Source organism: Chanodichthys erythropterus, chromosome 2 (assembly GCF_024489055.1).
Source record: "Chanodichthys erythropterus isolate Z2021 chromosome 2, ASM2448905v1, whole genome shotgun sequence".
Classification (NCBI taxonomy): domain Eukaryota; kingdom Metazoa; phylum Chordata; class Actinopteri; order Cypriniformes; family Xenocyprididae; genus Chanodichthys; species Chanodichthys erythropterus.
In genome coordinates, this window is record NC_090222.1 from 30068674 (window position 1) to 30089920 (window position 21247).

The window sequence follows — 21247 nt, forward strand, 5'->3', positions numbered from 1 at the left end:
CTATCAATAAACCAACATGTTTCAAGACTTCAGATTCACTGTAGGAACTTTATCTTTGTATACACGTTGGCAACACTTATTATTAACACTTTTTTTTTTTTTTTTTTTTTTTTGAGGTATAGTATCAGTTTCAGCATGTTTCATGTTTCTGAGGGATGTAGTCTCCTGTCCCTCCCTTCTTATCTCAGTCTGAGCTCAAATCAAAATGGCACTGTCTGTCCTCTGTATTCTCATGAGTACACTTTTCTACAAAGGTAATTGGTGGATTTTTTTACGCACACACACACACTTTAGTATTTAGTACTATGTGTAATAATCTTTCATAGGCTTTGCTGTCCTGCAATATGTGAGAACTTTTTTAAAACAGGGACTTTATAGATGAAATTAAGGGTTACTGAACTAAATCAATGTAGTAGACATAAATATCAATAATGTATTTCTTTAAGATTCACTTTGCATTATACCATATTTTCCGAAATGATATGCTTTGACCAGACTTTTCTAAAAGAGCATTTTATTTTTAAATGTTTATTTATTTTTTATAATTGCAGTGCTTAAAGATTTATTTAGACTTGTTCAATTTCAGTAAATGCCTTAACCTGCTATCAGTGCATTCCTGAGACATCAACTAAATGCACTGAAATTAAAGTGGAGTGTCCCATGGGTCAGTGTGGGACCATGAAAACCACATCGTACAAAGGTAAGTTTTGTAACAGACTGAATATTTTAACTGAAATTCAGTGTATCTTCTCTTTTGTGTTTTAAAAATGTGTCCAATGTAAACTGTAGGAAACAACAAATTGGCTGACATGGTTATGAAGAACTGCTCTGTAGTTCAACAATGCGGGACTGCCTCTGTAAACTTTGGAATTACTCAAATATTCATGAACAATCAGTGCTGCGGCACTAACCTGTGCAATAATAACCAAAGCGAACCAGGTACGTTTAACACAACAAGAACAATATTATTATTTGTCAAGAAAATATCCATACTTCATTCAAAGAACTCCTATCAGACATGACTTCCAATGGAGTACAGCATATTTTGTTGCTTTAATTTGCATATTTCATAGAACCACCCAAACGTATCCCAAATGGAATGGATTGCTACACCTGCAATGGAGAAGACTGCTCATCAGCTTTACCTTGTGCTAATGATGAAGATCATTGTATCAAGGCTACAGGTAAGATAAAACACAAGACAAGAGAGTATAGTGAGAAAACAGTCACAGTCTGAATAAACAGAACTGAGAGGGACTGAGTTACTGAACTCATTTCACTGTTATAAAGAAAATATTTAACAATAAATAATTATTAAGGCGAGACACCCCAGGTGAATAGGGTAAAAAATTAACTAATAGATATCACCATACTACCCCAGGTGATTGATTACATTAAAAATTGCAAACATTTATGTATTACAAGTTTTCTAAAATGTTATGTTTAAATATGCAAATGAGGCATTATCTCATTAAATATGTGCTAATTTGCATACATTTCTAGAACAAAAATCTGAATATTGGATGACGTCAGGTTCAAAATTCTCATTTAATTTTTTGGACATATTAAATTCAAAGGTTTGTACAGAGAGAATTTTGGATATCTCTTTTTATCACTCCATAAATCAGAAAATACTATCAACAGCCAGAAAAAAATATATATTTTCACCATTGTTTTAGGAATAAAATGTTGTATAAAATCTGGCAAATTATATATCAACAAATCCCTCTGTAAAAACCTTCAGAATATAGATAGGAATAAAACTGTAAAGTTTGGTGTATGTAAGTTCTGCTGAAGTGGAGATTTCTGACTCAGAACAGGAGAAAAAACTCATTTTGAGAAAATGGCCTTTAAAGATATTTACTGTAATTGGAATCTATAGACGCAAATAGATAAAGTGCTACAAAATATACATTTAAAAGTGTATTTTGGATGTTTTCTTTCCACCAGTCTGAAAAAAAAAAAACACTATGAAAAGCCAAAAAGTGCAAAATCTCAAAATTTTTTGTTTTGCCTGTAGTGTCTCCCCTTAATATATATATACATATATAAAATAAGAATTTGTTTATACATTATACATCACCATTCAAAAGATTGGGATCAGCAAGATTTTTTTTAACATTGATGCATTCAAATGATTAAGTAAGACATTTGAAATTTGACCAATATATAAATTATATATTTAAATATATATTTAAATATATATATTTGAACTTCCAATTCAAGAATCCTGACAGAATTTACAAGTTTTTACAAAAATTAAGGAGCACATTTTTTAGCCATGAATGAAATGATTCTTGAGCACCAAATCAGCAAAGCTTTCTGAATGATCTTGTGAAAATTAAAATATTCGAAAAAATCGAAAAGTTATTTTAAATTGTACTATTTCACAATATTCTATTTTATTGTATTTTTGATCAGTTCTTTAAAAAAAACATTAGAAAAATCTTAACCCCAAAATTTTGAAAGGTAGTGCACATCAGACTGCATTAGACAACTAAGGTTATATTTTTTTTTTTTGTTTTGTTTTGTTTTTTTTTAAAGTTGGTTAAATATGAGATATAATATGAGCTGAAGGGTATTTCTGACATAATCGACATGTCATAGGAGAATGTTGCCTCTGCTCACCACTGCAGGCAATGAAACTTTATTTTTCAAAGGCTCACTGTCCCAAATAAGACTCTTTTGTGTCATTGTTGTTGACAGGATTGATTATAACACAACATTGATTCTTCTTAAAGTAACAAAATAACCGTGTGATACTCTTTAATGCCCTTCATTTTTCCAATTGTTTTTTCAACAGTCAATACTGATGGACAGACGCTGATAATGAAAGGATGTGCAACCATAAGTTTCTGTAGGGGTGACCTGCCCACCCAGATCGGCCAGTCCAGTTCATCATCGGTGGACCTGAACTGCTGTGAAGGACATCTCTGTAACAGCGCTCAATCCGTCACTCCGAGCCGCTGGTTTCAGCTGGGGCTTCTGATGTATGCCATCATACAGATGACATTTTGAGCTTTCAGTTGTGTCATGATGCTCTCTGAGGCCTTAATTCTACTAATAAATAAAAAAAATACAACCAACATTCTTATATGTTAGTTATAACGGTTAATTACAAATGCTAATCTAAATATATGTTGTTAATGCCCGATCCTAACAAGTATAGGATTGGTGTTATTATTATAAGTTCTTTTTGTATATAGCCTACTGAAATTTTCATTTAGATGTTTTGGCTCTCTTGTAATATTCACAAAAACAAATGGCCAGTAACTTTATTGTACTTTTCTGATATATATATTTTTAATTAGCACATCTTTGTTTAGAACCTGTTCCTCAGAAACTGGTGTGTAACAGTGATATTTTCCTTTCAAGAGGGTGTAGATTTTCCTAAATGGAATCAAGTTTCAATACACTAATATATTGTTGCACAAATTTTTTACGCCTTGGGTCTCTGTCTTGGACAACGGAAATGAAATCTGATCATCTCAAAACATCTTAGTGTTATACCTCTTTTTTGGGCTTTTGCTTATATTAATATATATATGCACACACACTGTCTTTCCAAACTTTGGGTGAGATTTTCCAATGTTATCCAATCAAAAATACAGTATAAACAGTGATATTATGGATTATTACAATTAAACTAACTCTTTTCTAATTTATTTTAAAATGTAATTTATTCCTATGATGACAAAGCTGAATTTTCAGCCATTTTTTTTTTCTCAGTGATTTTTTTTTTTTGGTAACAAAGACTGTCACTTTTTATCAATTTAATGCATCCTTGCTGAATAAAAATGTTATATTTTATTTTAAAATACAATCTTAATGACCCCAAACTTTTGATCAGCAATATGGCAAGTAACTGCATTTCTTAAACTATTTGGCCAGAAGATTATTTTTAGGTTAAATTTATATTTTAGCATGCACAGAATGCATTCCTCTTAATTTGAATACAAATCTTAATTCGGTCAGAAAAAAAAAAAAAAACACCACATAGTACAAACATTGTGTTAAATTATTTTTTTTAATCCACTTACATGAAATTACATATTTTCCCTCCAAATAACATTTATGCTTGGGTGTTCTGTATGAAAATTCCAGAGACATGACACAAAGCTAGCCAGCCCGACAGTACTCCCTTTCCTCCCCATATTAACTACTTCATAGCCACATGCAAATTAGGCAAGTATCAAAAGAAATGAATGGAAAAAGGAAAAACAAAATAAACCATTATTGGAAAATTTAACCACACTAGTATTTCCTACTGCGCTGCTTGTACAGTCATACAGTAACAGTATCAAGCTTATGTGCTCTTTGTTCTTAGGGTCCTCTATACCTCGTAATTAACAGAGAAGAAGTAAATGCCATTTGCAGGACACCAAATTCCTGGAATAAGAAACTTGAAAGTGACAATAAATGGAATGTAACCTTTTTTTGCCCATCACTTTACATGACGTGCGAGCTGGCAGCTCACTATTTTGACGTGTGACGCTGCCGTTGCTTCTTTCCTAGCTAAAGACTAGCACTGCTATCCCCACCTCTACTCGAAGACAAGGGCTGTTTATAATGCAGACGCTAAACCGCAGGTGTACGTAATGACCATGACAAATGCACAGACTCCTTGACAGAGATTTACATACAGTATACGAATAACAAAAGGGTTTGACTTGCAACTTTGCATGAGCTGAGAACTTGCCCTCACCCGCATTCTTCCACGCTAATGCGAAAACCTAGAGCTCCCCACAGAGAAAACAAGGTTAACAGCAGACAAACCTCATCCCCCTCCCAGTCCCCCATCCCAACCGCATCCCAACGCCCACCCGCCCCTATTTAACCCCTCCCACCCACCTCCCGTTACACAAATCCTTAGAAAAAAACCCACAATGACATGGAAGGAAGAAAGCAAGGAAGGCGCGAGAGTAAAAGAACTAAAAGAGACAGAAGTCGACGATGAGGTGGTCTCAGTGTTGATGGTGAGCTGGAACGATGGCAGGTGAATAACGGGAAGGATGGACGGAGCGAGACTCAGTTTTCCCGGCCCTCCTCGGTGTCTTCGCCGTCGCCCTGGTTATCTGAAGTCCACAGCTGAAAAAAGGAGAAGAGGAGACTAGTTAGTCATGAACACTTAAACACCTGCTTCTATTAAGAGAATGTAAAGTAGGGTTGTCCATTCAATAAAATACTGAATAAATTATTTAAAATAAAATTTGATACAAGTTATATAAATTTGACTGCAACTTGCTACTTTTAACAATAATAAATTAATATCTAGTGCAAACATGTATAGGTCTACTAAGAAGAAATAAGAAAAATGTGTACTTTGTCATTTATAATCGTTTCTATTTATTATTTTTAATAGTTACTTATTGTCTTAGGCTAAATTTATGTTTTTACATTTATTTATAGTCCAGTCTAAAGCTAAATTTGTTTTTAATACTGTCCCTATAAAATAAAATAGCAAATACTGATGTGCAATTTAATTGTATTGTTTTTTAAACTAATGAACATAATTCAAAGACATTTACATTATTATGGCCGATAAGATATTAAATATTATATATCACATAACACACATGCATTAACATATTATTTTAATTTAACCTGCTACTAAAGATAACTCACTGTCAAGTTGTCCCGCAGTAGCTGCATGATCAATGTGCTGTCTTTGTACGATTCTTCATTCAGTGAATCAAGCTCTGCAATGGCCTCATCAAAAGCCTGGGAGAAAAAGATTAACCAAAAACAAGATGAGTGATGTATACGAGTATATTCTGTATTCACAATATAATTGTTGGTAACACTAATATTTTTGCTCATTAGCCTGTGTGCTTGTGGGTGTGTGTTAACCTTACCGTTTTGGCAAGCTTGCAGGCCTGCTCGGGCGAGTTGAGAATCTCGTAGTAAAATACAGAGAAGTTGAGCGCAAGGCCCAGACGAATGGGGTGTGTGGGCTGCATCTCCGCCTTGCTGATTTCAAAGGCATCCCTGTAGGCCTCCTGTGAATTGGCAATGATAGCTGGAGATGCAGAGAGGAAAAGTGTATGAATGTAGTTGCATGTATTCAGGATTTGATCATTAAAAAAATGTTTCAGCTTAAAGAATAAACAGCTTAACTGGTAATATTATGTTTGCAATGTTTGTATCGCAATAAAAACTTACAATTGTGCAAATATAATAAATATTTGATTTAGAATTGAATAATTAAATATTTGAACAATGAAATATTTAACAATTATAGCAAAAGAGGAAAAAGTATTTTCAGTTGACGAACATTTCCTGCCCTAAACCAGTGAAATTACATTTTTCCACTAGAGGGCGTTAAAGAACAATCTTTGAAGTTGGTATGATTAAGTAATAAAGTGTGTTACAAAGCTTTGCACTAAGGGATTTAAAAATAAGGTTCTGAAAATAAGAAACTGTCATTGTTAGCTATTCTGATAATCCAAACAAAGAAACGGTTTAAAATTATAATTTTAATTCTATAATTATTTAAATCAAATAATTTTGCAATCTGCCATTTTAAATGTGGCTTTCAGGTTATGAATAAACAATGCATTTTTAGATCCATTCCCTCCGCAAAAGGCAAGTCTTTGCCCTACTTTTAGCATGTGCTGCCCATGACTTAACCGTTTTGATCGTCTCTGCTGCTAGTGGACACAAAGCTCCTTATAAACCTCAAGATCTTCAGACTGCGTTTCTAACATAGAATTAGGTATATGATTTCACACTGTTTGAATAATGTATGAACTTTCAATTTTTCCTCACTCAAAACTATTAATATTGTTAAGGTTTAACTTTTTATTATTATTATTATTGTTGAGTTGTAAGGATCTGTATTAAAGGATTAGTTCACTTTCAAATGAAAATGACCCCAAGCTTTATTTCACCCTCAATCCATCCTAGATGCATATGACTTTCTTCTTTCTGAAGAAGGCAATCTGAGAAATATTAATAAATATCCTGACAAATCCGAGCTTTATAATGGCAGTAATGCGCCACCAAACGAGTATGAGCTGAAGAAGGTGTCTCCATCCATCATAAACCTATTCCACACGGCTCCAGAGGGTTAATAAAGGCCTTCTGAAGCGAAGTTTAACAAGTTATGAAGTAAAATATGTAGCTTCCGCCAGACCGCCTTCCATATTCAAATTACAGAAAAAACAGAACTGGTGTCGCGTCAGTTCTGTGAGTTGAATAAGGAAGGCGTAGGACGTACAGCGTAAGCTTTTTGAAGAATAACTTCAGAAGGGCTTTATTAACCCTCCGGAGCCACATGGAATATGTTTATGATGGATGGATGTGGATGAGACACTTTCTTCAGCTCATACTCGTTTGGTGGCACATTACTGTCATTATAAAGCTCGGATGCATCAGGATATTTATTAATATTTCTCTGATTGTGTTCATCAGAAAGAAGAAAGTCATATACACCAAGGAAGGCTTGAGGGTGAGTAAAGCTTGGGGTCATTTTCATTTGAAGGTGAACCAATCCTTTAGATCTTGTCAGTGAGACTCCCAAACAAAAGAATAAAAAAAAAAAAACAACAACAAAGGGAATTATATTCCATTTCCTTCTTAAGATGGAACAGGAATCTGACAAGCTGTGAAGCAGTACTGGAGCTCCACCCACTCACAGGCTCTCATTCATTCAGTAAGGTGGATAGACTCACATGTCCGCACCTGTTCCAATGAAGGAAGGAAATCAGACCACTAACCGTTTCCTCTTTGGACCTAAAGACCCTCCTTTTATTTTATTTTCTCTCCCTCTTTCCCATAACTGAATCCTACGCCCTGAGAGTTTGTCAACCTCCTGGCACAGGAAGGCAGCCGTAAGAGTCTTCCTGTTATGCAGAGACCCTGTTCCTTTCTGACTCTACCATGACAGACAATGGAGAGCCAACCATTTTAAGGTTTATATAGAATCTGCTCTAAATAGAACCAGCTTGTGAACAAAGTTAGATAATATGATGTCTGGTAATTAGTGTACTACTATCGAAAAAAAAATTGGGGTCGGTGACATTTACCTACACTTTCATTCAAATTTATTAAATAACCCCATTCATAAGTATGTGAACCATGTGAACCATTGATTCTCAATATTGTGTGTGGTTACCTGATGATCCATCCTTCCACGTTTTTTTGTTTTTTGATGGTTGTTCATGAGTCTCTTGTTTGTCCTGAGCAGTTAAACTGAGCTCTGTTCTTCAGAAAAATCCTGCAGCTCCTGCAGATTCATCAGTTTTCAAGCATTTTTGCATATTTGAACCCTTTCCAGCAGTGACTGAATGATGAGGACAACTGAGGGACTCAAACTCAACTATTAAAAAAGGTTCAAACATTCACTGATGCTCCAGAAGGAAACACGATGCATTAAGAGCCGAAGGGTGAAAACTTTTGAATTCAAATATCAAGGTAAATTGTACTTAATTTTTCTGCCGGGAAACATGCAAGTATCTTCTGTTGCTTCAGAAAGGCAGTACTAAATGAAAAACAATGATATTTAAACAAAATAAGAAAAATTGTGACATCTTCATCCTGTTCAAAAAAAGTTCTCACACCCCGACTCTTAATGCATCGTGTTTCCTTCTGGAGCATCAGTGAATGTTTGAACATTTTTTAATAGTTGTGTTTGAGTCCCTCAGTTGTCCTGAGTATGAAAACACAGATCTCAAAATCATTCAGTCACTGCTGGAAAGGGTTCAAATATGCAAAAATGCTTGAAAACTGAAGAATCTGCAGGAGCTGGAGGATTTTTCTGAAGAACAGAGCTCAGTTTAACTGCTCAAGACAAACAAGAGACTCATGAAGAACCATCACAAAAAAAACAAACAAAAAAAACAGTCGTGGATCATCAGGTATCCACACACAGTATTGAGAATCAATGGTTCACATACTTTTGAATGGGGTTATTTTAATAAAAAGCATGTATTTATTTTATCAAAAATACAGTAAACAGTAATATTGTGAAATACATACAATTTAAAAATAACATGATTCTTTAAAATTCAATCTTATATGCTAATTATCAAGAAACATTTCTTATTATAATCATCTTAATACTAATATGTTGAATACGGTTGTGATGCTTAATATTTGTGTGGAAAACATTTTTCAGGAATCTTTTTTTTTTGGTAAAATAAAACACTTTCACTTTTTAACAAATCAATGCATGCTTGCTGAATTATAGTTTTCATTTTTTTTTCGAATGGTAGTATATTTTGAGCCAAAAATGTGATACAATTGCTACTGAATTATTCATTGTGTGAGCCAAAGTTTATGAATGGCCCACAACTGCTCAACACCCCCAAAACAGATCCTCTTTAGAGATTTCCACCCCCTTACTTCCTCTCAAGCTTGGCTTCGTGTCAACGGTTTGCGGAAACGCTACATTTTTAGCAGAAGTTAGTATGTTCATGGGCATGTGGTGGAGACTAGTCACTACCGCAGCTTTGAGAGCCATGCAGCATTGTTCAAACGCCTACACGATTAACTAGCTAACATCATCTGACATTGTTAACAGGATTTAATGATATAAGGAGCTCCAAGAGGTGCTAGCCCACCTAGTAAATTTTAATCAACTAAACTCACTGCAAAACTCACTTAAATTTTAAAAGACAATCTAGCATTTTATTGAACACAAAATAATCTATTTTGTGGAATAATGAAGTCCACAACCACTGGACTTCCATTGACTTTCACTGTATGGATAAAAAAAAACAAAAAAAAAAACAATTGATCTTTTTTTAGTGTTCCACAGAAGTAGTCATTCAGATTTGAAATGACATCTGGGTAAGTAAATAATGAATTTTTGATGAACCCTTTTAGTAAACTATCCCTGCAAAATTAAGGATAGACTTAACAGAATGGCTTACAGTTTTTCTCCTCTCCCAGAGCCACCTCCGCTAAGTAACGATAGTAATCGCCTTTCATTTTCAGATAGAAGACTTTACTTTCAGCCGGGGTCGCCTTGGGGATGAGATACTTGTCCAGAAGAACCTACGACAGACAAAACGGAAAAACAATATTAGCGCTTTGTCAAACAGTTTCACGTCCTGTTATCAGCATGTCTGAAGTAAAGGGGGAAGTTGTCCTGAGTGGAACAAAAGTCAACCATAGTAAAGAGATGAACAGATAAGATAGAGTTCTGCAAAACTCGTTTGACGACATGCTGTTGCGAAAAGAGGCCCAGGTGAAACCTATCATGGCAAAATGTGTCCAGTACCGGGATGCCATTTTCAGTAAATGATCACTTAGTCCCAACAATGTGGTTTCTAGAATTTCAGCATTCTAGGCCCTTTAAAACAACAACAACCTTGGATCGCCTTCAGGAGTGACAGAGGCCCAAAGGCTTGTGGCAGGACTGCAGTTTCACAGATGCTTCCGAGACTTACTATTGCAGGGAGGGGGGAAGGGGAGAACGGGAAAATTGACTATGCCGTGTGAGCTAGTGCTTGTGGATCTAGGTCATTGAGCTTGCTGGGCTTGTTCGCAATACGACTGGCCTGATTGTTGCCACCCTGAACAGAACCACAGGGTCATCACTGCAATACAAGTATCCATAAACTCTCCAATGATGCCCTAACAAACCACCTTAATGAAGGAAATTTTATTGGATTTAATTGATTGTCAAGGTTTTTAAGTACTGTTTATCTTTAAGGATCTCATTGTTTTCTGACCTTGATTACATCAAATGTCAAAATTATAGTACTTTTTAGGTGCAAAAGAATCAGATCTCCATAACCAGAAGAACCGTTTAGGCTTTCCAACTCAAATGAATCATTTAACCTTGTTAAGTCACATGTCACTGATGAACCAATGACCTACTTGTGCTTTCAATGGTGGGAAGCAATGCATAGCATCAGAGCATCATTGTATTATGTAGCTCTTTATCCTGACATATACCCAATTATGCATAAACACCAACCCATAATTTTTCTCAAGTCTAGATGAGAGAGGATGAGAGATCACAGCGGCTTGTGTCAGCTGAGCAGTTAGATTTTTTTATTTGATGTGTAGACAGTGACTTGTCTGCCAAAAGTCACTCACTTCCTCTTCCATATTAAATGGTACAAATGTAAATCTTTTGAATGAGTGCTCCTACTGGCGAAATTTCAGTGAAATGTTTTGGGGGGAAAAAGGTCCATTGTCTATTGTCAATAGTGTAGTGATGTATAAAGCATAGCTCACACACTTTGAAACCATAAAATAAAAATAGATATATAAATAGGGATGCACCGATATCACTTTTTCCAGAATGAGTCAAATACCATTTTTGGTACTTGCCGATACAGAGTACCGACACCTGTTTATTCACTGCATGTGTAATTTTTTAAAATATTGGGTAGAGAAACCAAAAAAATGTGAATCAAATTAGTTGGCTTAATTCGTTTAGCAAATAGATATTTCCTTCAGTTATTTTCATGCCTAATTATGCCAGGTAATTTTAAAGCTTTTGTTACTTCTGTTCATTCTCTCTTTACCGTCAGTTAACATTAGTACCTTAATATGTTACTCATTTTACTTTCTTTGCTATTGACATATCCGACCAAACTACAAACTTTACAGCAATGTCTGTAAAAAGGGATGCGCTCGACAAGCTTGCCCATCTGTGTGCTGAATCCATTCTGCATGTTTTATAAACTCACGAACAGCAGCTATGAGTGAACATTATGCTAACTGTTTCTTCGGTTGTCAATGTTTTTTTTGTCTGGACAGAGGACTCAAACACTATACATGAGTACATAAGCACAGTATTGGGTCAGATACCGATACTGGTATTGGTGCATCCCTATAAATAAATATTACTATTGTAACATTTCACTGTTAAAAAAAATAATACAAATACTAATAATATTAATAATAAATAAAAATAGAATAATTTTATTTTACATTACAATCAAAGTTACAATACTAATATTTATTACTAATATAAGTATCAATTTCTTTATTTTAAAATGTTTAACCATCAAACTTTTATTTTCACAGTTCATATGCAAGAACACAGGGTAACGCTTTAGCTAAAGGGCCAATTCTCACTATGAATTTGTTGCTTATTAGCATGCATATGATTAGGATATTCGTGTTTATTAGTGCTTATAAAGCACATATTAATGCCTTATTCTGCAAGACCATGTTCTACATCCCTTAATCCTACCCAATACCTAAACTTGTCTGGTAATTACCTTACTATTAATAAGCAGGTATATTTAGTTAAGCAGTAATATTTTTAATTAATTAAAAGACTTTGTGATTTGGTATTCACACAAATCCATATTGTGATTTTTATATTATTTTGATTAATATTGCAGCTTTAACTGAGGAGCAATAATTTTTACAATTTAGCTCTCATAACTAGAGGTCAACAGTGTATTTTACAGATAATGATAACTAGGTTGGACTGCACTGGCCAATAACAGATTAATCAACTGATAGATTTTAAAATGAATAACGAATTAAAACAAACTTAACATTCCAAGCAGCTCAGCAGCTCTAGCAATGGACGCAACACAGACAAACTATTGGTATGGATTTTTGCAATAGCAAACGTTATCTGTGCCGATTAATCGCAAAACCGATGAATTGGTCAACCTCTTCTCATAACATTTTCACATGCAATGGTAACTTCTCTGAAATGGAATGGTAACTTCTCAAGTCCTAATCAGGTGCAACACAAAGTGACACTGTATTTTTTATTTTATTTTTTAAACATGGGAACTTTCTTTTCTTTCTTTTATTAACGCCAAGCCAGCTTCTATGGCTATACTCATGGAGAGAAAAAATAAAAAAAATAAAAAAAAATAAATAAATCACTAGATTCATTTTACCTAAAAACCTTAAAACTAAAATTTGGATTTACTTGGTTTAAACATGGGAACAACAGACTAAATGAGTACATTCAGAAAAATTAAATATTATATAACAAATTCCTCCTTCCACATGAAATGATGTCATCTGGAGAAAACTCAAGGAAATAAAAAGGCATGTGTTGTGCATTGTGAGTGTGAAGCAGAGAGGTACACGTTCATACACTTTTCTGATTGGCTTTGATTTTGTTGCATTGCACATCACTTTTGCTTTTCTTGCGGGAAGAAAAAAAATTTGCCACTGAAATCATGTCCCATCATGCCTGGTTAGGACATGGTGTAAGGACTTTAAAGAACTAAAGGCAACATTAGGTTACATAATACGTAGGAATTCACATGACATCATAGTCTCGTTTCATTCTCCTAAATGCAGAAGTGGTGGAGGTAAAAAGTCCATTTGGCTGTAACGTGGAGAGCTACAGGTCAGTGGCCCAAAAACAGGAGCTCAGCTGCTGTCATTATGGGATTAGAGGTGACTCAACCTGTATGGTAACACAGAGCCCTGTGGCCTTCAGCCACTTTCATGCTATGTGCACACAAAGTCAATTCATTCCCTCCCTTCAAACAACCTGGCCAAAACCCTTATTCTCCTGTGATTTGAGCTCATCTTCACCAGAACCTGGTGATGAAGACAGATAAGAAAACAAATATTGTCCAAACAAAAAGTCCCTACTTCTACAAGCAGCTGTAGTCAAAGCATTCTGCTGTGCCCATGTTTGGTCCAGAGCCACGTTGCGGAGTTCAGCCGTCCTCATGCTCTCCGGAGGGCCTCTTCACTTCCCACACCTCATTACATAGCTTCTTCTCTCCCACCCAAGCAGCTGCTAAAAGCTAATTAAGCCGCCTCTCTCACTTTGGCCGAATCCTTAGAATGAGCATGTTACTCAGGGGACTTGTCTAATGGCTTACTGAGCTGAAGTGAACTTAAAATTCATATCTTCTGTAATGTACTAGTAACAAATCCCTCACTGGTTTGCCACAGGTTCAATTCACTGCCAAAAAAACAGATGAGCAATCATAATTTACTTAAGTTACCATTGTATTACTAACCCACTAACCAATAGATATTTAGCCACTTAATTACTCAGTACATTAAGTCTGACTCCATTTTGGGATGAAAAGGACAACTTTTCATGATCCATTTCTTCATACATTTTATTCACACTGACCATTGTTTCACTCTGAAATCCATCGCATTACAGAAGTAAAATGGATTGTCAACAAGGATTCACACTGACTTTAAATTTAGAGAAACATTTCAACATATATTCATAATATCACAGCTCACTATCTGTGTACGACCTCAAATTTAAAGTATACTGGTTTACAGGCGTTAGACCAGCCAGAGACTGTATCATGGAAAATGCTATAGCTTGTTTAACCTCTAATTTTTCTTAAATGACACATGCATACATTTCGGATGAAAACATGTTGGTTTTAAGTAAAAATAAACCTGAAATACATTCTGCACAATGTAAGGCAAGGATACAAAGAGTCTATTCAATTTTAATTCTGTGAAGTCAAATCTATATTAAACTACTTGTTCACACAAACTCTTTATTAAAAGCACTGGACTGCATACAAATAACTGACTCATAATTATGAGTCAATTACTTTTAGAGATGAGGTTTCTGGACAGAGTAGGTTTGAAAGAAGGGTAAAGGAAGTGATTCATGTGAAGGTGGAGTGTCCCTTATTGAATAGAAGAGGGGGTTTGAGGCGTCATCTGTCCCACGCCTATAATGCTATTTTCTAAACGATGCCACGGCGCTGTATGGAGAGATCAGTGTGCTCCATGTGCATACTATGTGATTAACTTAGCAGTCATGTGACTTCTACATGTGTGCTAATCATGTGACTATAATAGGTGCATATTTGCCAGAGTTACTTTCTGTGTTTTCATAACCGAGGATGGTGTTTAAATGAACACTGAAACGTCTTGTCAAATCTTTTTATGTATTCCAGTGATTTTAATAGAGTTTGTTTGAGCATTTTATTACCTAAATGTTTCAGAAAGTAGTGAATTTACATGAAACTACAGGCTGAAAACTGAATCCTGAGGTTAAACAGACCCTGACCCCTTAAATCTGTCATTATCCAAGGAGGGCTACAATAACTGTCCCAGGGAAAGGACACCTGTGCATGCGCTGGAACAAATGAGATCAGGCCTGGACTAATAGGCTTGGCTGAAAGAGGGCCTTGCTCATGATGAGTAATTAACGCAAGCAGGATTATCAACCTACGTTACCCACCGGCACTTGGAATAAAGAAACAGGGACAAGAGCAAAGGAGTCTATAGTGTGTATCCCTGGGTCAGAATGTAAGATATGCAATCCAAAAGATTGGGATTATCTCAATTGTAAGACTCTTACCAGTACGTCATTGCAGATCTCCTTCAACTCCTTCTCGATCTTTTCCCGATATTCCTTGACCATTTGCTGCTTTTTATCGCTGCCCTCCGTCTTCTGCTCGATGCTGGAGACCACTCTCCAGGAGGAGCGGCGGGCACCCACCACATTCTTGTAAGCCACCGATAGCAGGTTGCGTTCCTCGTTGGACAGTTCAATGTCACCCTCGGTGACAGACTTCATAGCGGCTGCCATGTCATCATAGCGCTCTGCCTGCTCGGCCAGCTTGGCTTTTTGCACTAGCTCGCTCTTGTCCATGGCTGCTCAGTGCTGAAGAGAAATAGTTCAATCAGACACTCAATCTGAATTATTTTAGGTGTAACAGGTTAATTACAACTCCACCCCAAGGTTTAGTGTTACACAAAATCAAGTGAGATGTGAAAATGTTCCTTTCAACCAAATCACATCTACTGTAATGAATGAACTTGAACTTAACTTAATCCATAAGAATAAGAACAATCTATGCACTTAGACTTCCTTTGCACATTAGTCTTCCTTTGGATGTTCAAGTGGTGTCATCTGTCTGATTATTGATTGATTATTGATGCAAAGTCCACTACTGAGAATAGAAACTAAATAATCTGGACAATCACCCTTGCGGAAGTGCTGAAAAACTCCATAGCAGGGAATCAATTAGTTTGCCACAGGCAACAGGATACCCAAATGCTGCTGCTGCTGCCACTACTGACCGTACATATATATATAATCAATTGCTTAATATGTTGTATAACATGCCTAATACTGTTTTCATGCATTATACAACACATACAATCTACAATACATTTTTAGGATTTAGACTTGAACCACAAAGCATTTTGCAAACATCCAAATATATGATTAAAAAAACTTCTATGTGCCATTCCCGCACACAGCTTAAAATAAGTTAGGCCATAAGTATTTGCCCTCCAGGGTCGCATTACAGTGCGAAGAAATATGCGGATGTGCTGTTCTCGACAACCACGCCCAATTCCCATAGCTACCCATTCACGCGCTTTACATATTATGTCTTAAAGGGATAGTTCACCAAAAAAAGAACATGTTGTCATCATTTACTAGAACTCATACTGTTCCAAACCAGTACGACTTCCATTATTTTGTGAAATGCTTGGCAGAAAGACAGCCTCAGTCACCATTCATTTCCATTGTATCGAAAAAAAATACAATATTCGTCAACGGCGACTGAAGCTGTCAGTCCGTCCGTCTGAAACAATGTTAATAAGCGAATGATGACAATTTTGGGTGAACTCTCTCTTTTGAAGTTGCAAAGGGACCAAAATATACGTCGCTGTCGCTTTCAGTGACTTGCTGACTACACAAAGCTTAACCAGCAACACCATACTAAAGGTTTGTGACTTGTTTATTACGCCTATTTCATTGAGAAATGCACACAAGCAATAGCGATGCCCCTTCAAGTACTCTGTATGGTAAATGTATCAAGCTAAAATGTAATGGTAACATAATTTATCGCAGCCTTCATGATAAACCAAGTTAGCTTGTTGGCTAAGCCATATGATGAAGACAGGTCTGCCCTGCCCATCTTCATGGCCGACTGACCTCAGCAAAGAAACCCGCTGCTATCTGTAATGTCAAAAAACCGTCATTGTGTTTTAATCATTTCAACAATCTCTATCTATGTGGAGGTAAGGCTGATTAAGCAAATGGACGGCGCCGTTTGTCTGGCGGGTCTCTCGATTACTAGATGCATGTTGAAATCTCGCCTAAAATTATCCCGAAATAGTAAATATACTTATTTATCTTCGACTATGTACAATTAAATGTGTTAACATGGCAGGACTAAGTACAGTTGATTGAATTAATAGAGGCAGAACCCGAGAACACAGACATGTGTAAGGCTTCGGCTTGTTTCAGCACCAAAAAAATGCACTGAAACAGTATTTTACACAAGGACGCATATGGAAACCTGTTACTGATGATCATACGAAGATATAAAACATAAAACGTAACATTTTATGGATGAATTTTAACTGTAAGCCCGTCCAAACCAGATAACATACCAAGAGGAAGAAACAAAAAGGGGCGGCCTAGATCTGCCAAGCAAAGGCTTATTGTTCATTTTCAGCACGTTAGCATCAGCAACTCAGTCTTGTGCCTTGTATCGTCCATCGCCATTTACACCTCATTTCTCATCACAAATAATACAACAGTGAATACAGGACCAACACACCAGGCATTTGTGCCGATATAGCATATTCTCTTACCTGAGTGTCGGGAAATAACGATGGTCCTGTCGGAGCTAAGCTAACCGCGGCTCACAGCTGATTCTCACGGGCGGTCGAGCTAATCCACGGGGTTTCCCTCCAATCAGACCAGCCCCAGGAGCCGAGACAAGGCTGGGCCATGTGACGTCAAAGGTAACCAAGGCGACGGCTGACTTCAAGTTGTCTGTGATTGCACGAGACGAGAGCCAGTTCGTGATTCAGTGGTGCACCATTTTCCCTCCACTTTTCCTTCCATCGCTCCATGAAATTATACCACCAATGTTTATCAGTTTAGGTTATGTTCCGTCATTATAATGTGACGTGTAACACCGAAAAGAACGTAAAATATATTAATTTATCTGCGTAGTATTATCATGATAGGTCAGTTTGACCCCTGTTTACAAGTGTGCACATGAATAAGATGGTTGGATAGCTTATGAATGGCAATTGTGAACATTGGTTTGCATATGCATTTTGCGTAATGAGAGCACTCACATATTTCATTGCCTTAATTATTTGTGTTATTAAAAATGTAGAATGAATAGGCTATTAAATGTCTGAGAAGACATCTTTCTCGGGGAAATGTCACAATTGGAGGGAAAAGGCTACTGAAACTTCTTTGTTATACAAACTTTATAATTTTGTGCTGTGGCATTAATTGAACATATATACATACATCATATATATATATATATATATATATATATATATATATATATATATATATATATATATATATATTTATACAGTGGGTACGGAAAGTATTCAGACCCCCATAAATTTTTCACTCTTTGTTATATTGTAGCCATTTGCTAAAATCATTTAAGTTCATTTTTTTTTCTCATTAATGTACACACAGCACCCCATATTGACAGAAAATTGTTGACATTTTTGCAGATTTATTAAAAAAGAAAAACTGAAATATCACATGGTCCTATTCAGACCCTTTGCTGTGACACTCATATATTTAACTCAGGTGCTGTTCATTTCTTCCGATCATCCTTGAGATTGTTCTACACCTTCATTTGAGTCCAGCTGTGTTTGATTATACTGATTGGACTTGATTAGGAAAGCCACACACACCTGTCTATATAAGACCTTACAGCTCACAGTGCATGTCAGAGCAAAGGAGAATCATGAGGTCAAAGGAACTGCCTGAAGAGCTCAGAGACAGAATTGTGGCAAGGCACAGATCTGGCCAAGGTTACAAAAGCATTTCTCCTGCACTTAAGGTTCCTAAGAGCACAGTGGCCTCCATAATCCCTAAATGGAAGACATTTGGGACAACCAGAACCCTTCCTAAAGCTGGCCGTCCGACCGAACTTAGCTATCGGGGGAGAAGAGCCTTGGTGAGAGAGGTAAAGAAGAACCCAAAGATCACTGTGGCTAAGCTCCAGAAATGCAGTGGGGAGATGGGAGAAAGTTGTAGAAAGTCAACCATCACTGCAGCCCTCCACCAGTCGGGGCTTTATGGCAGAGTGGCCCGACGGAAGCCTCTCCTCAGTGCAAGACAAATGAAGGACAAGACATCATCTTGGAGTTCTTCAGGTGTTTTTTAGCAAACTCCATGCGGGCTTTCATTTATCTTGCACTGAACCATCTCAAGGATGATCAGAAGAAATGGACAGCACCTGAGTTAAATATATGAGTGTCACAGCAAAGGGTCTGAATACTTAGGACCATGTGATATTTCAGTTTTTCTTTTTTAATAAATCTGCAAAAATGTAAACAATTCTGTGTTTTTCTGTCAATATGGGGTGCTGTGTGTACATTAATGCGGGAAAAAAAAAATTAAATGATTTTAGCAAATGGCTGCAGTGATAAAGAGTGAAAAATTTAAAGGGGTCTGAATACTTTCCGTACCCACTGTATATATGTGTGTGCTTTTTTGTGACATATCAGGATACAAATGTGTATAATGACATAGATATTACAAGGAGAGAGTGACTTATGAGGACATTACCCCATGTCCCCACTTTTCAAAAGGCTTATAAATCATACAGAATGAGTTTTTGTGACAAAGTAAAAATGTGCACAGTTTGCTGTGATGGTTAAGTTTAGGGGTAGTGTAGGGAGATAGAAAATACGGTTTGTATGGTATAAAAACCATTACGCCTATGGAATGTCCCCACAATTCACAAAAACAAACATATATGTGTGTGTGTGTGTATTTGCAACTAGGCAGTTGAATTGATTTATTTTCTTGTGGAAAAGCATGAAATCTGGACTGTGTAGAGCCTATCACAAGCAAAATTAGAACACAGGCCATACACAGCTTGCTTGGTAGAAGAGGAGCTATTTTTGCACTACTCCAGTTTGTTTCCATTGGGAATGAGTCTATTTTCTACATTGTCACATGTCCTCCCATCAGATATGCATTCAGTAACCTATTTCAGGGCAAAACTCTGCATTATTGGTGCAAGTTAAGTCCACGGTGAGACCAAAGCACTTTATGCAACCAGTGAGTGTATGGGTGCTGCTACCAAATGCAACTGCAGTTTCACTCGAATGTGAGCAGTGATTACAGAGTTTGTTGTGTGACAAGTAGGGCAGGTTTTTCAGTGTCCTTAAAGCCACACCCCAGTACAGCACTCGGAGCATGACAGTTCAAAATAATGTGAATGTCACTCATTTAAGCTGTGACTTTGTTTGATGCTATGGTTATGTCAGTGAACTAAAAAGAGAAAACTATGCAGAGAACAATGTTAGTGAATCAGACAAAGTGCCACACAAAGTCTTTACAAAGGGTGTGTAGATGTCTTTTCCAAGAAGAATAGGCTCATCTTCCTTCAGCTTGCCACTGTCAAACACATAGTTTACTTAAAAATATTTTACCCTGTGCTTATGATATAACATCTTGATGACAGTGATACAAAGGCATCTGACACCACAGAACAAAACATTTAAGTACTTAAGTTAAATGTTACTGATGATCATTCTTAGATACAAAACATTTGGGCCCGGTTTCACAAACAGGGCTTAGCCTAAGCCAGGATTAGGCCTCAGTTAAATTAGGCATTTAAGTTTTATAATAATGTTACATGTCAATCAAACATCCTCTTGGGTGGTCCTTGGCCAATGAAAGCTGCGATAGAGTCCAGACCTTCTGCCGTCAGTCTGAAAGCCTGGCTATGCAAGGCTATGTTGGTGCCGTGACCCGGATGGGAATGAGGTTTAGGGGGGTGAGTGTAACGGATGTTGGCCGGTAAGAGCGTAAAACCTCACTCCCCTGATCTCAATAGGTGCTCTAGCAATTGCCTTAGGACTGTGGTCTTTAGCCTCATTGTTAGAGCACCCGACTCCCATGCTGGCAGACCGGCAATTCGAACATAGGAGGAGTTACACATGGAATATTTGCACTTTTTAATTCATTTGTTACACAGCAGAACAATTTAAGTGAATTGTCTGGAATATAAGAGAATTAAAAGGCTTAAAGGAAATGGTAACCAGTTACTGCATGTACTAAAATATACTTTTACATGCATTTTAACAATACTGAAATAGAAAAAAAATTGTTAATGGGCATGTTATTTGTCAACTATATTTAAATGCTGTGCTGTATGACAATAAGTAGTAGCTACTGCAGTTCCATCATGTTGCTAAATGTGGCACCTTCAGGCAAAGAGGCTTCCAGTACATCACTGATATCTAGAAAAGAATGTGGTATTGGTTCAAAGAAATTCATTATTCTTTATTCCTTTACTCAAATTTCCAAATTAGCAGAACATAAAAGACTATTTCATCAATAAGGATG

At 36.5% G+C, this 21247-nt stretch overlaps 2 protein-coding genes across 2 annotated transcripts; one reads left to right on the top strand and one right to left on the bottom strand.

Moving 5' to 3' along the window:
• The first annotated feature begins 205 nt into the window (after positions 1-205).
• Positions 206-3018, top strand: negaly6 (neuromast-expressed gpi-anchored lymphocyte antigen 6). Its single transcript, XM_067399002.1, has 5 exons — positions 206-254; positions 587-700; positions 790-939; positions 1074-1184; positions 2804-3018. Exons 1-5 carry the CDS (start codon positions 206-208, stop codon positions 3016-3018), a joined length of 639 nt encoding a protein of 212 aa, XP_067255103.1.
• Positions 3019-4851: 1833 nt separating this feature from the next.
• Positions 4852-17616, bottom strand: ywhabl (tyrosine 3-monooxygenase/tryptophan 5-monooxygenase activation protein, beta polypeptide like). The gene is made up of 6 exons (XM_067409170.1): positions 17494-17616; positions 15239-15544; positions 9876-9999; positions 5856-6019; positions 5626-5721; positions 4852-5088 (listed from the first exon to the last, which is right to left on the bottom strand). Exons 2-6 carry the CDS (start codon positions 15530-15532, stop codon positions 5029-5031), a joined length of 738 nt encoding a protein of 245 aa, XP_067265271.1. The 5' UTR covers positions 15533-15544; positions 17494-17616; the 3' UTR covers positions 4852-5028.
• Between the last annotated feature and the right edge of the window lie 3631 nt (positions 17617-21247).